The 16,657-nt window shown below is 34.9% G+C and overlaps 1 protein-coding gene and 1 non-coding gene across 5 annotated transcripts in view; both read right to left on the minus strand.

The window, feature by feature from the left end:
* PPP3CC (protein phosphatase 3 catalytic subunit gamma) overlaps positions 1-16,657 on the minus strand; it is a 68,140-nt gene that overhangs the window by 28,480 nt on the left and 23,003 nt on the right. For all 4 annotated transcript variants that reach the window (XM_032470923.1, XM_032470924.1, XM_032470920.1 and 1 more), the window contains exons 2-3: positions 7,464-7,661; positions 7,025-7,149 (exon numbers count right to left, since the gene is read on the minus strand). In XM_032470923.1, coding sequence (XP_032326814.1) covers positions 7,025-7,149; positions 7,464-7,661 — 323 coding nt within the window. The remainder of the gene's footprint in view (positions 1-7,024; positions 7,150-7,463; positions 7,662-16,657) is intronic.
* On the minus strand, positions 3,713-3,784 carry TRNAS-AGA. Its single transcript has one exon. It is a non-coding gene; the product is annotated as a tRNA-Ser (tRNA).

Genomic DNA, 16,657 nt, shown 5'->3' on the forward strand with positions numbered 1-16,657 from the left:
ATATAATAGCACACCTGATAAACTCCAGAAAAATCAATGATACAACTAACTAAACTAATAAAAAATTCAGTAACATGGCAGGATATAAAATTAACATACAAAATCAATAGCTTTCATGTACACAAACAATAAGTAGGACACAATGATAGAAAAAACTCCATTTACAATAGCAGCAAAGAAGATTAAACACAGAGGAATAAATTTAACAAGAAATGTGCAAAAGTCATACCAGGAAAAACTAAAGGTATGTACCATTTTCCCTAGCAATCTCACTCTTGTCTATAAACCACAGAGGAACTAAAACATGGGACTAGAAGTGACTTTATATAAGGGTATTCCTCACAACAGTGTTCATTATAGAAAGAAGCTGGAGGCAACCTAGGCTTCTACTGTTGAGAACAGGGAACTAAAATGTCATAGATGTCTACTATGGAATACTATACAGCAGAGAAAAATAAATGAACTTGAGACATATAGAAACCCAGATAGATCTTGAAAACACAAGTGAAAACCAAAATCAACAGAAAAAGAACTACAGCAGTGGTTCTCAGCGTGGTCACAGTTATCTCAAAGTGTGGTACATCAGCATCACACAGGAACTTGTTAGATGTTTGGATCCTCAGGCTCTACCCCAGATCTAAAGAATCAGAAATTTTTGGGTGGGGCCCAGCAATCTGTTTTTGAACACATCCTCTAGGTAATCATGATGCATGCTGAAGTTTGAGAACAACTGGACGGCACATAATGTTCATGTAAAATTAAAATACTTTATCCACAAAAATCTTACATATTAAAAAGGTAATATAATATATGTATTCTGAATACATACAACATACATACATACAACAGAAACACATATACTAGCAAAGACTAGTAATAAAAGTACCAAGACCTGAAGAGCTTGATTAATTCAACTGAGATTTCCCATCTCCTGAAAAAGGAAAGAGTTCAAATTCTGAAACCAAATGCTTCTCAATATGCTTAATCTAAGCTGCGAACATCTCTAGCCTATGCTTCCTGGATGAGATTCCTTTCTGGTTGCCCTGTTCCAACTCTTGGGCTCCCATAGTCAGTCTACAACGTAACAGCCAGAATAATTGTTTTAAAAAACATAAATGTGAATATGTAACTGCCTTGCTTAAAAAACAAACAGAAAGCTCCAATGGCTTCCCTGTGCATTCATAATAAAACCCAAACTCCTCACCATGGTTTGCAAGGCCTGACATCACGTAATCCCTGCCTATCTCTCTGATACGTGGTCTACATCTTCCCCTCACTCACTCTGTCTAGCCATGATGGCCTTGTTACTATTCCTGGGCTGCCTTTGGCTCGCTCCTTCCTCAGAGCTTTTACACTTGATATGTCCTCTGCCTGGAATGTACTCACCCCGCCTCCATCTATGCCTGGCTCATTCCCTCAGGTCATTCAAGTTACTGTTCAAACGTTACCTCTTCCGATAGGACTTCCCTGATGTTCATCTAAATTAGCTACTCCTGTCCCCCTTTGGCCCCTTACCCTGATTTGATTTTCAGAGACACTGCACCAATACAAGATGCTGTCTCTCTCACTAGAAAACACAATAAAGGACTTGGCTTTGTTTGTTCATCCCCACATCCCCAGAATTTAACAATGTCTCTCAACATAGGTACTATTAACAAGCATAATTCTTTGTTGCAGGATGTTTTATATTATTCCTTCACCTTGCTCATTAAATGTCAACAGAACTTCTCAACTATTGTGACAAACTATTCACTCATATGTCATTGTACATAATTATGAGTACATTTGCAGTATAATTTCTCAAAATGAAATTGTTGGGTCAAAATATATGTACATTTTATTTGAGACAGACATTGCAAAATAAACATTATAAAATGTAACTAAACAGACACATACAGATATACTTGGATGGCTTTTTTCTTTTCTTGGCTGACTTTCATTTTCAACATATCAACTTATATCCCAAGGAAACTATTACATTACATTCATATATAAACTTAACACTTTCTCTTTACTATACTTACCTATCCCAATCAAGAACATGATACATCCTTTGATTTATTTGGGTCTTTATGTCTGTCTCCTGAAATGACCAACTAACCTTTTTGAAATAATGACTTACAAAAGCACAATTCTTATCTACACTACAATGTAACTTGGTTGATATACTTCTCAGCCTCTAATCTCAAGTTTTATTTCCTTATATGATACACCAGGATGCAACTGTACAATTATCTTGTACACATCAATTAAAGGTCATAGTTATCAGAAGATCTACTCAGATACTCAATTACTTCTGTATTTCTATGTGAATGGAATTTTTACTCCCACCTCAAGAATCATTTCTGTATGTCAACAACTGTTCATTAGCTGCTCATCCGGTAACATTCCCACCCCCTGGACATCTGATAACTCACTTTGGTGGCTCCTTTGTGCTTAGTACAACATATCCTATGCTGAAAATGTTCCCTTTAATCCTTTCTCTTATTATAAAATCAATTAAGGGAAACTAAAATTTAACTTCGCCTACCGCAGAGGAAGTACTTTATAATGGGTACAAACGAAGAAAGAACATCAAAAGGCTCAGAAAAAAGTGAAGCTTTACTATTGTGTTTTATCAGTGACTTCTGGATCAGTCGCCGGTGCACTATCAAAGCCCCACACTGCTTCAGGAAAGATCGATGCTTGCTCTGGGCATGAAAAAAAGAATCATGCCTTGCTTCTCTCATAAAGGCTCAAGGAATGAGAAATTATTAAGTATGGAAAGAGAAAATAACGTGAAATAAGGTTCTATGAGAATGATTTGGCAATACGTATCAAAGTCTTAAAAATGCTCACACTCTCATCCAGCTATTTCACTTGTAAGAATCCAGTCTAAGGAAATATCAGAAATGCTATTAAAGATGTATTTTAAAAAGATGTTAACTGCAGCAATAAGCAGAATGGAAATAACTGGAAAACAACCTTGTACCACTTACAGTACAAGTGATACAATATCCAACTATCGCTTAAGCCATGAAGACATTTAAATATCTCAGGAAACAAGCAGTCTGGAGGTAAGATGTCCAGGTTCAGTGTACCGGCTCAACATCTTCCCCAAGAAATCATGCCCTCTCTACCTCTGTGATCTGTGATTCACAGCAAGCCTGCTTTTCATTCTTAGTTATAGCACCTCCTCATGGTCATAGAATGGCTGCTACAGCACACACACCCACGTTTGAAATGACATAGTGGAATGGGAGTCCAAAAGCTTTAAGCTTGCAAGAGTCTTTCCATCTGGAAAGAAAATTTTTCAAAACGACACATGCAAAAACAACAAAACAACCTGCAGAGCTCCCTTTATATATTAGTGGACAAAAGAGGATCCCACGTTTACCCCATGTCTAATCCCCAGAGGCAGGGAATGGCTTGCCAAGACTAGTGCAGACCAACCAGAATTCATTCCCTGGAGCTGGGACAAGGGCCTTCCTTTCCTGAAGTTAAAAGCTCTCCCTGAACCCCCAATCCCATTTATCTGAACAAACAGGGATTTCAATAATAAGGAAGAAGGAGAGAATACGTAGGCAATAAGCAGTACCTTCTACAAACTTAATTATCCAACAATAGAGGCATGGTGAAATAAACTATGGTATTTATTCTGACAAGTGTATTTATTTGTTTATTTATTTATTTATTTAGTGGGAGGAGGTAATTAGGTTTATTTGTTTTCAAGTGGCAGAACTGAGGATTGAACTCAGGACCTCATGCACTCTAAGCATGTACTCTACCACTGAGCTATATCCTCTTCCCTAAACTATGGTATTTATATCATTAACCGCACTTCTGGAGAAATTTTAATGATACAGAAAAATACTTTCAATATAATGTTGAGTCGTGGGGGTGGGGAAGACTACAAAAAAAGACTCCAAAGGAGAATGCACAAATGAACTCAATTTTCTTTAAAAAAAATATACACGTGTAAAAGAAGAAAAAAGACCGCAAGGGAATATAACAAGATGTTAACAATAATTACCTCATTTATAAGTCTTTGTTTTATTTGATTCTGCATTTCCTAATTTTTCTACCAAAAAATGATTATTTATAACATAAAACTGTAATAGGGGCTCCATTACCTTATTTTCCTCCATTTGACAAAAACATCACACTCATGCTTATCAAGGACTTTGATTTAAAAAATTATTGTTCAAGTATATACTTGTATCATGTTAGACTAAGCTATAGCTTACAGAAATCTATAATCGTGGTGGTTTATAAGTAAGTGACTTCCAACTAACAGTTGATATATCCTACAGTTCAGTTTTAAAATTGGTATAATATAGCATTGTCACTTTAAAAGCTTGATTCATTTATCTCTTAAGCTATTAGAGAAAAACATTTTAAGTTAGTCAAACAACAAATAACAGGATAAAGCCAAATACAAACTATGATTTATTAACATTCATTCAGTCAACAAGTATTGAGTGCTTACTATGTGTTAGGCATTGTGCTCAGTTTTAATATGAAGAATATTGCTAATAATTAAATACTTTCATATTATACTAAACAGTCTATTCATAAATGTATCTTTTCTGTTAGACTTCAGTTCATATGGCGATCATAAATCCTATTTATTATTTTATCCTCAGAGCCTACCATAAAGTTGGCACTCAGGAAACATTTGTTGATGAGTGAGGGAAAAAATATGTAATAAAATATTCTGAACATGGTATATGTGTACAAAAATCGTTGTGGGTTTTTTGTGTGTATATTGTGAATATACTGATGTACTTTTAAAGTATCTGAGTTAACAACCAGAAGATGATTTAGCACAATATTTATCCTTTTTTAAAAAACTGAAGTATAGTCGATTTACAATATTGTGTTAATTTCTGGTGTACAGCATAGTCATTCAGTTATATATATATATACACACACACTCCTTTTCATATTCTTTTACATTATAGGTTATTACAAGATATTGAATATAGTTCCCTGAGCTACACAGTAGGAACCCTGTTATTTATCTATTTTATATAGAGTAATCAGTATCTGCAAATCCTGAACTCCCAATTTATCTTCCCCATCCCCTTTCCCCCCGGTAACCATAAGTTTGTTTTCTACTTCTGAGTCTATCTCTGTTTTATAAATAAGTTCATTTGTGTCCTTTTTTTAGATTCCACATATTAGTGATATAATATGGTATTTTTTAAAAGTCATTTCATTAAATAAAATGACTAATTAAAAATTTGTTAAGTTCTGTATTCCTCTCTCCAGCCTCTAAAACCTCCTCATGCTACTAAACACACAAAGAACTAAGCATTCAGCGCGTCTTTCAAACACCCATCTTTTTGACACACTGTCTATTGAAACATGATGTGAATAGGAAAAGGGAAGCTTTTTTTTTTTTTAACTGAGTTATAGTCAGGAAAAGGGAAGCTTTTAATGATAGAGTCTGCAAGTACGATTTCTACCCATCTCAGGTCTCTATTCAGAGACGTTGGGCGTTTACTGAGCAGCAGGGAAAACATGCTTCTTTTCTTAGCTTCTGCCATTAACTTTTGTCCTCATGGATGACGCTAAATGAATTTGAGACTCTGGCAAAATAATACTGAACTTTTCTGATTCATGAATTTAGACTGCCTGTCTAACTAAGGAGTAAGACATTATTTCCCTGTCGTTTGTCTTTCTGGCAGCTTTAGAACTGCTGCTGCTGCTTTGTTTGAGTACCAGGTGAGAGAGTTGACTTGCACTTAGGAGTGATGCTGCATGAACAATAAACATTCAACACCAGAAACAAACTTAGCACAGTGAGATTCCCACACTATGAGGGAGACGCAGAACTAAAGACTGCAAGAACACAGCAAGCGGGCTCAATTTCTCATCTTATGCTTATTCTGGAGACATTATAAATTCAATTACTTGCACTATTTCAGAAGTCACTTCTCTTTTATTTGCCAAACATGTACAGTTGAATCAATGGACATTAAATATGAATGCTCTGTGGTTCCACTGTACTCAAGTCCTTCCATTAGGTTTTAAAAGTTTTATCTTTTACACATAAAACTTACACTTTGTTTTAATTCTAACCATTTTCCTGTCATCACACAATTTTCAAAATATATAAAAGTGAATTGTGAGTTTTCATTAACTTCATTAACTGTAGTCACTTTTTTCCTTCAATGAACATTTAAGTACTTTTTATGTACAACAGAATTTATTCTAACAATAGGCTAAGTGCTTGCTTATTTAGCCTTAATCTAAGTATTCAGTGTAGCCCAGCCGCTTATGGTTTTATAATTGAGGTGAGCTAATCCAAACTCCACTTAGGGTGAGTAACAATTTATGTCATTTATATACAGCCTGGACACTGTCTACAAAGAGGAAAGCTTGGTAAGCATTTAACCTACTTGCAAAGGTGGGTTAACATAGTCTTCTCTATGTCAGATTTTTATTGGCTAATAGAAGGAATAGTTTTTTAAATCAATTTTTTAAATGTTTCTCTATCATTTTAATTATTGAAAGTAGCAGTTTATAAATTCTCCCAGGATTCTCATTTTAATTTCTTCTAGTAAAGAATGGACAGAAAAAAGTTTTTAAAAGACAGTATGATAGTTCCTAGTAAGCCAGAAAGAAAGAAAAATATCATATGATATCACTTATATGTGGACTCTAAAAAGAAAAGACAAACCAACTTATTTACGAAACAGAAACAGACTCACAGACATAGAAAACAAACTTATGGTTACCAGGGGGTGAAGAAGGTAGGAAGGGATAAATTGGGAGTTGGAGATTTGCAGATACTAACTACTACATAAGAAATAGATAAACAAGTTTATACCGTATAGTACAGGGAACTATAGTCAATATCTTGTAGTAACTTACGGTTAAAAAGAATACGAAAACGAATATATACGTGTTCCTATATGACTGAAGTACTGTGCTGTGCACCAGAAACTGACACATTGTAAACTGACTATACTTCAATAAAAATATACTTAAAAAAAAGACAATATGATAGTTCCAACACATCCCGTTTAATTTTTACCTCTATACTGAAATAGCCTCTGTCCACATAGTCGCCCAGAAAGAGGTAGCGTGTGTTACTAGGTGATCCTCCGACTTCAAACAACTTCATCAGGTCAAAGAATTGTCCGTGAATATCACCACATACTAGGAAAAAAAACAGACATAAGGTGAGGTGAAAAATTACATCTCAGAAGAGAAAGGGACCACAGTTTAACTTCAATTGCTCTAGCTTTTGACTGGATTGCTCCATAATTACAGTAAATCTACCAATACTGAATAGTCCTACTGGAATTATTAGACATTTTAAATTTTATTTCTTCAATGAATAACAAACAAACCAAACAATCCTAAACTGCTCACAATTCCTAGAATAATTATCACACATTTTAGTTGGTTATTTGTCATCATTTCTCAAATTAGCTCAAATCTAAGTACCACTGGGCAAATACTTCTCATACCCGTGATTGGAGCTTCTACTTCTATCATAGTCTTTTCTTGTCTCAGGATGGCAGCCCCATCATTGATTATCTTTAAGGCTACTTCCTCTTCCAGTCGCCCTTCCTTCACCAAATGGTTTTTCAAAACATCAATTTTAGGTTTCCCATTCTCAAATACTTCCTTCAAAGTAAGCCGTTGGGTTGGAGGAAAGGGGACAGCTGGAAAGAGAAAAAAAATTAATAGTTAAATGTATACAGAATAACCATAAACTCATTTCTTTTATGTAGCAAATTAAACCTAATACATCACCATGATTTCACATCCACAACACCAGAACTACATGGGGAAAAAATCAAAGATATTACATATTAGAGATTATCAATTCTAACTTTTAAAAAGACCAGAGTTAAAGTCAAAGACATTTAAAAGATATACGTGTATCCATAATGTTTTACACATAAACAGGAAAGACCTGAAGTCGATTCAGTAAATGAGCTGAAAGTGAGACAAGGGACTAGATATGAGGATCTTCTATCTGTGGAAAAGGTGTTAAAAATGAAACTATGCTTTTAAAAAAACGAAGGCAAAGAAATCACAACACTAAATGGGCTTTTATTTCTTTCAAAGAACACGAAACCATGTTCATGAAACCACGTTTTGGATGTCTGACTTCAGTTCCTGATCAGGGGAATCAAACAGATTTTCTTACGAATGTATGTACATATTATATATGAAAAGGTAGTTGCTTAAAATATTGCTGGTAACAAGAGCACCACTACAAGACGGAGCTCGTCCAGAGAACAACGCGCTGTAGTGACAGAGCATGAACTTGAGAAGAGCAGACGTGGGAGCTCTAGTTGTGTTTTCTAATCTGGAAACGCTAACAACTAACTTCAGTTTACACTGGATATGAGGTTTATATATAAAATCATGTTAAATTAGCAACTTTAACAGAAAAAAAATTTTGACATTGTAAAATTGGCTATAATCCCTTCTTTTACCTACCTTACGATGTGGTCTACTTTAGATTCCCCGTGATCTAACAGCCACACGTTTATAAACTGTAAGTTTTAAAGGAGGGGTTCATCTTAATTTATGATTTATGTCTGGTGGTTCTACTTGGAGCTTTATGGGAGTGTTATTAAGCACAAGCTGAAACCTACCAGCACTTAAACGTTTTTAGACTTGATCTAGCCATACCATTTTGTATCATTTGCAAGTAAAGAAAGTCCTACGGTAAATTTTGTCATGCCCTTAGTTACAATCTGACTCATTCTGACTGCTCACAGCTTACTGAAAACCTGATAGCAGCTGTCCAGCCAACAAGTATTACCCTGAGGTCGGGGACCATATACACCCCAGTTTACCCAGGACAGTCCTAGATTTCAACTGCTTTCCTAGCGTAACTGTAGTGTCCCCTTTCACTCTCAGAAGTATCCCAATTTGAAGGACAAAATTAGTCTTAATTTGGGTCATTCATATGGATTATCAATATACTGTTTTAATAGGATAACCTTCATCTAAAATAAAACCAAAAAAAATTATGATGACTCTTTTATTTATTTATTGGTGAGCCTGTAAGACAGGGTTGGGGTTAGTCCTAAACAAATTTACTTAAATTTTTAGTAAAATAGTAATAGTACTATGGTTGTGCTAAACAGCAATTAAAAAAAAAAGCTTTTATAGTTTAGAGGTTCTTACTGAAATATTTTCAGATGAAAGTGTATGCTATTTGAGATTTGTTTCAAAATAATGGGAGGACAGGGAATGAGCAGTAGTATAGGATGGAAAGAGACCAGTAATAAGTTAATAACTGTCAAAGCTGGGTGATGTTTATTCGGAAGTTCACTATACTGTTCTCTCTACTGTTGTAATGTTTGAAATCTTTGTAATAAAAAAGCAGAAGGAATTACCAATAACTAAGAAGTATAAGCCTTAGAGAGACTTTCTTTAGAGAAATTTACATGAGGCTCAAAATCAAGAGCTCCACTCAATCTAATTCCTTGTAGATGAGAGAACCACCAGTTCTCTGAAATTGTGATCCAAAAAATAGAGAAATGGAAGATTTAATCATCCCCCTTTTCATACTTAATTTATCTTTTTGGTCTTCAAACTCTTATTCTCAATTTTCTGCTAGTCAAATCTGCCCTTTCCCAGTTTTGAAATGAACCCCTGCTTGTTTTTAATTGCCCATGTTATAAATCAAAGAAATTGGTTTTAAAAAAAAACTAAAAAAAAAAAAAAAAAAAAAAAAGAAATAATACAAAACCAAATATGCTGGAATTGACAAAAAAAAAAATCGTAACAGAGGCAGCATGAGAAACAAGAGATCCACAGACAGTATTCGACTTCTGCCAGTAGTATTACTACTTATTAATGAAAATAATTTTCTTCCAGTGTTACTCAGCTGTAATCAGAGAACAGTTTACAAATAGGGAACCATTTTTCTTATATATCATCAAGTTATGTTAAGTAGAGGGGATGTCAACCTGAAGAGCTCCTGAGGAAGAAATCTGAAAGATATTTTTTCTTTCTCTCAAATTCTTCCAGTTGTAATTTATTTAAAACAAAAACAAGTAAACAAGTCACTTAGTTAAATGAAAACAAAAGCAAGGCTGAAATGGATCAAAGAGATTATGCCCAGCTAAGAGAAGTGGGACACAGCTGAGCCAGGAACACTAAGCGGAATTAAGACTGGCTTGGGAAAACACGCACAAGAGAAAGTTCCAGAAGAGTCCTAAGTTTTGAGGTGAAGGTTATTTTTAAAATTAATATCCTACAAATGAGAAGAAAAGACTCTTCAACTTTAAAGGCACAAGTCCTACCTCCCTTCAAGTTCCCCCAGCTATGTTTAGCAGCCCTGAATTCCATGTCCCTTCTTTTACTGGGTAGTTCTATACACAATATACTTGAGGTTGATTCACAGACGAGCAGGAACAGCCATAATCCTGAGAAAACTAAAGGAAATCCAGCTAAGTCTGTTAATGAAAGGAAATAGCAGGAACTTTCCAATTAAACTTTAAACTTCCATTGAAAAATATGCCCCAGTTATAGAGGAGTAACCATACGGCCGAGGACCCCAGTTTATTTATTTTATCCTAGTGTAATTATTAATTGTACTTCCTTTTACTCTTAAGTATCCTGATTTAAACAACCTAACCAGGAACAACATTAATCAGAATCAACTGACGTGTTTGTTAAGAACGTAGATTCTTGGGTCTTAGACTTGTGCAATCAGGACCTCTGGAGATCCCCGCACAGGCACCTGCATTGTTAACAGGTGCCCCAGGCAACTCTTGGGCACACTAAAACTGGTGTTAACGGAAAATGGTTAAGGGAATTCTAAGTAAAGACACAACTAATCTCAGATAATCATCATCTCCATTCACCAGCCGTCATTTACTGCTCTTAACATCCTTCCCCAGGAGTTTAGAATTTCTGAGTGAAAAAAAGGATCTAGAGTAGTGCTTTGTAAACTATCTGTTGGAACTGCACCCCATTGCGGAGCCCACCTGTGGAAAACTATACTTTATAAAAGGCAATAAAAATAAATTACTAACAGCACTATATATAATAGCCAAGACGTGGAAGCAACCTAAATGTCCAACAACAGATGACTGGATAAAGAAGCTGTGGTATATTTATACAATGGAATACTATTCAGCCATAAAAATGACAACATAATGCCATTTTCAGCAACATAGATGTCCCTGGAGAATGTCATTCTAAGTGAAGTAAGCCAGAAAGAGAAAGAAAAATATCATATGATATCACTCATATGTGGAATCAGAAAAAAAAAAAAAAAAGGAAAAAGAGGACACTAATGAACTCCTCTACGAAACAGAAATAGACTCGCAGACACAGTAAACAATCTTATGGTTTCTGGGGGAAAGGGGAATGGGAAGGGATAAATTTGGGAGTTTGAGATTTGCAAATGTTAACTACTATGTATAAAATAGATAAAAAACCAAATTTCTTCTGTATAGCACAGGGAACTCTATTCAATATGTTGTAATAACCTTTAATGAAAATGAATGTATGTATGTATATGCATGACTGGGACATTATGCTGTACATCAAAAATTGACACTGTAACTGACTATATCTCAATAAAAAAATAAATTACTAGAAAGATGATCACATGCATAGATATGTCAATGTCAAACTGCTATAATAGTTTTTAAATGGTCAATCTACTTATTGCAGTTAGTAACAATTTGTGCACTGACACTGGTCCATGGACCACATTTTTGAGTAACAATGTTTTGGATAAATGTGGATTTAGGGGAAAAAGAGTTAAGACTAGAGTCAAAACTTGAATACTATGTATATATGAGTTTAGAGATTTTCTTATGTCTAATATATACAAAAGATGATGTTCAGCTGGCTTCACCACTCCCTTCATAGTGGATAATGACCTTTTTCTAAACCTAAATACCTGACAAGTTAATTTCAAACTGTGAGTAGGACTCCATGAGGCCGTCCTGGAATGGAACCCTCCTCCCCAGGTTCTCTGCCTGCCTTTTTTTTTGTAGAAAAACTAGCCTCCTAGGCCTTTCCTGAGTTCCAAAGAATAAATTTAATCAGAGAAATGAGAAAATGCAAAAAAAAAAAAAAAAAAAAAAAAGGAAACAGTCAAACAAGACAAAGTAATAATAGTTAGTCAAGGACCTTTAAGTTCCTCCCCAAGGGCTACAGATAATATTCTGAGTCATGTCCTTTGAGCTGTTTTGCAGATACTGAAATCCCCACCGGGTGGAAGAACTTAACTATATGCTGTTCACAAGCACAGAGAACCCAGACCAGCTGGAACCAGAAGGTTGATGATGATTCCTGATTACCTCACCATCAACCAATCAAAAGAATGTCCACTGGCTGATCACGCAGCCCACAACCCTCTTCCCTCATCCTGTCTTTAAAAACCTTTCCCTGGAAGCCACTGAGGAGCTGGAGCCTTCTGAGTAGTAGCTGCCTGGACTCCTTGCTCAGCGTCTGCAATAAATGCTCCACTTTCTTTCACCACAACCCAATGTCAAGGCTGGCTTTACTGCGCAAGGGTGAGCAGACCCAAGTTTGGTTCGGTAACAAAAACTGTCTTTAAAGACACAGAGGATTTCACTAATAAAACACAACCTAAACACTTGGACTCTGAAGTTTTAGCTTCTAAATGTCTTAATCCATGCTTTCAACTATGAAGTATATGAACTGTAACAAAGAGGTTCAGTTCTTGCATCCTTTCAAATGATAAATAAACCACTCACCACCACACACGGAAGTTTCCCTTCTTCATTTCTGTGGCTGTATGTTGTTGCCTCCTTAAATATTCCGTTTATAAAGCTGTCATCCTTCCAAAACCATGTCTTAGCACAATTTTTCAAATTTCAAAGAAAAGGTACTCAAGTGATTTCAAGGCTAGTGAGTAATTCCAAACATTTTATTTTTCAAAAAATTACAATAACTAAACCAGGCATTTTTACATGAAAAATATCGAAGTGTCAGTAGTGTCAGCCCTCAGGTTACTGCTTTATTGGTTGGATCATATTGTCATTTGGGGGAGTGGTTTCATCATCTTTAATATAGGCCTGTTATTTTACAAACTACAATCCCTACCAACATAAAAGGAGGGTTAACAGAGGGATTAAAGGATCTCAAAACACAAGCATAGAGTTAAAAAATTTTTTTGACTATGAACCAAAAGCTCATTTATCCAGAGCTGTGATAATTCAGGGGTTATAAAACTACTGTACTTTTTCTTTTTTGAAGAGTAGAGGAGTTTCTTGTTATTCAGAGATGATACTAGAAAAGGCCACTTAAAGTGTATCCACATAAAAAATAAACATTCCAGTAAGTAGTAGGGGGAAATCATTCAGCATTTTATCTTTAAAAATGAAACTAAGAATTGTAAAAATGACTTTATTTCATAACTCATTTGCAATATGATCATAAAGAGAATTATTTGTACAAATACAACCAAGAGTTTCATCATAAACCTTCTAAAAACTGATGAGCCTAAACTCGCCTTAAACCCAACAGCCTATTTAGTATCTACTTGAATGTCTAATAGGCATTTAAAATTTAACATGTCACAGAAACAACCCATGTGTCCACTGATGGATGAATGAATAAAGAAGTTATGAGATACATATACGGAACATTATTCAGCCTTAAAAAATGAGGAAGTCCTAACATTTGCAACAACACATATGGATCTTGAGAGCATTATGCTAAATGAAATATGTCAAGCAGAGAAAGACACAATACTGTATGATCTCCCTTACATGTGGAATCTAAAAACAAAACAAAACTCAAAGAACAGGAGATCAGACTTATGGTCACCAGGAAAGGAGGGTCGTGGGGCGGGGAAATGGAGTAAGGTGGTCAAAAGATACAAACTTCCAGTGATACGATAAATAAGTACTAGCAATGTAATGTAGAGAGATGACTGCAGCTAGCACTGCTGTATGATACATGGGAAAGTCATTAAGAGAGTAAATCCCAAGAGTTCTCATTACAAGGAGAATCTTTTCTTTTTATTGTAGCTATATGAGAAGGTGGATGTTAGCTGAACCCACTGTGATAATCATTTCACAATATATGTAAATCAAACCATCATCCTGTATGCCTCCAGCTTACACAGTGATGTGCGTCAATCAACCTCTTATCAGAGACCTGATTTCTGCCATTCTGTAGGTTGTCTTGTCACGTTGTTGATGGTTTCTTTTCCTGTGCAAAAGCTTTAGTTTGATGTGGGCTCACTTATTTTTGCTTTTCTTGCTTATGCTTTTGATGTTATACCCTAAAAATCGTCATTAAGACCAATGTCAAAGAGCTTTTTCCCTATGTTTCAGAGCCTATGAGACTAGAAATACTGCTCTGGCCATTTCTTGAAAAGAGAATCTGTCATGCTTTCTCCATTTAAAAGAAAAAGAAAAACGCAAGTCATCAATGCTTCTAACAGTACCTACAATACCTTTAAAATCAGAGTCCATTTAAAAATGGGCTATCCTATATTTCCAACCTTTTATGAAATCAGAGTATCTATTCATTTATTACAGAGAAAACATTAAAGTCGATACATTCCCAAATGTTTCAAAATAATTTAGAATGCCTTATTAGAAATTGTATAAACAAATATTTTCTTTTTAAAAAAATTTTATTATTGGGAGGTAATTAGGTTTATAAACTAAATATTTTCTGATTTGCCAGTTGTTTAAAAAACTCACAATTTTTCCTTCTAAACAAACATAAGGGATAAAAATGCAAAAATAAACTATTGATAAAAATAAAGCATATGCTTTAAAAACACTTGTTTTGTAATAAAATTTCAAGTTTCCAGTTTAAAATGACTAGTAACTCTTGATGTAATGTCTCTTAACTTCTAACTAAAACATATATGAAAATAAGACACAGAATAAAACAAAAACTATCAACAAAAACAATGGATGATTGGCAACTCAACCAGTATCTTCAAGGTATTCATTGAAGTAATTTTTATTGAACTGCTACTTTGTGTTAGGTATTGTTTTATGTGCTAGTAATAAAGTTTTGGTCAAGGTAAATAATATCTTAATGCATAAATACATACAAATACTTTAAAAACTCATAAAATATTTCCTCATAGATAGAGATGATAATTTACTTACTCATATCATCATTTATTTAACCAATCTCTAATTTTCGGAAATCTCAGTTAAACTTCAAGTATTTTGCTGTTACAATTCTGTGGCAGATTTTATTTTCCAAAAATGGATGCAACAATACTTCCCACTCAACGTGCTATTCTGCAGTGTGACCTTGCCCCTCCCCTATCAAGAGGTGGAGACCAAGTCCCTTATGCTAGATTCCAATCTAGCGTTAGTGACTTGCTTTAACCAATAAATTGCAGCAGAAGTGACTCTCAGCTTCTTCCCTTGGTCTCCTAAGACACCTGTGCTCCAGCAGGGTAGGTGTTCTAGTCAATAACCCCAGCTGAACTAGGCTTCAAGGGATCTCAGCCCAGGCATAATTCAAGATTACTTAATTCGAAATTAAGTAATGTGCCAAACACTTAACAGGCACTTGGGATCATGAGTTAAAAGAAAAAAATTCCGCATGCAAGGGAAAGAGAATACCACCTCAAAAGACTCAATGAAAAAGCACAGCATTTAAACTGGTAAGATTCAGCAGGGCAGAGTATTGCTCAGTGGTAGAGTACATGCCTAGCACGCATGAGGTCCTGGGTTCAATCCCCAGTACTCCCATTAAACAAATAAGTAAATAAAAACCTAATTACCTCCCCCCACCTCCCTTAAAAAATGGCAAGATTCAGAAGACATTTTTACAAAACTAAAACAAAAAAACAAGACGGCATGGCCTCTGTAACTGGAGCTGGAGGCAATGAAGAAATGAGACGCAGGATGGTTGATAAGGAAGAACAGGTAGCAGAAAGCAAAGAACAGAAATGAAACTGCTGATAAACAAAGACAAACTGGAGAAGCTCTTCTGGAACGCAAAGGAAAAGGACAAATATGAAAACTATGAGAGACAATGACATATAAAGAATAGAGGATAGAAAGCCAAAATGAGAGTTAATGACATTCCTGGAAAAAAAAAAAACAAACCTAGAACAAATGTAACAGGAAAAACACTCAAATTAGAAAACATTTCTGAGCTATATAGAAAGGCTTGTTTAAATACATTAAATTGAATTGCTGCATTCCAGGAAAAGCCAATCAAGAGGCACATTCCTGAAAAAAAATTTGAAGTACAAGGACAAAGAAAAAACCTAAATCATCATCTACAGTGTTTTTTCCAGAATGTTAGATTTCTAACATCATTAGAATATGTGGAGAACTCTAAAAAGAAAATGTCGTAACTTGTAAATTTTGTACACAGCCAAATAATTTATATTATGTATGAAGGTCATAGAAAGACATTCACAAAATCAAAGGAACTCAGAAAATATATCACCTACATAGCCTTCTTGAAAGAAAATGACCTCCACACTTACTGTAGGTCATGTTCTGCTTTTTGATTTGGATGCTAGTCATACAAATATGTTTCCTTTGTGAAAATTCATCAAGCTGTACACTTAGATCTGTGTACTTTCGTATATTATATTTCAATAATAAAAAAAAAAAACTTTTAATACAAAAACACTTACGTCTAGCTGACTCAGTCAGAGTTGAATTAAAATTAAGAAAAAAAAAAAAAAACCTGTAGAAGTCATGGTACC

This window comes from Camelus ferus, chromosome 31, assembly GCF_009834535.1.
Source record: "Camelus ferus isolate YT-003-E chromosome 31, BCGSAC_Cfer_1.0, whole genome shotgun sequence".
NCBI classification, from domain to species: domain Eukaryota; kingdom Metazoa; phylum Chordata; class Mammalia; order Artiodactyla; family Camelidae; genus Camelus; species Camelus ferus.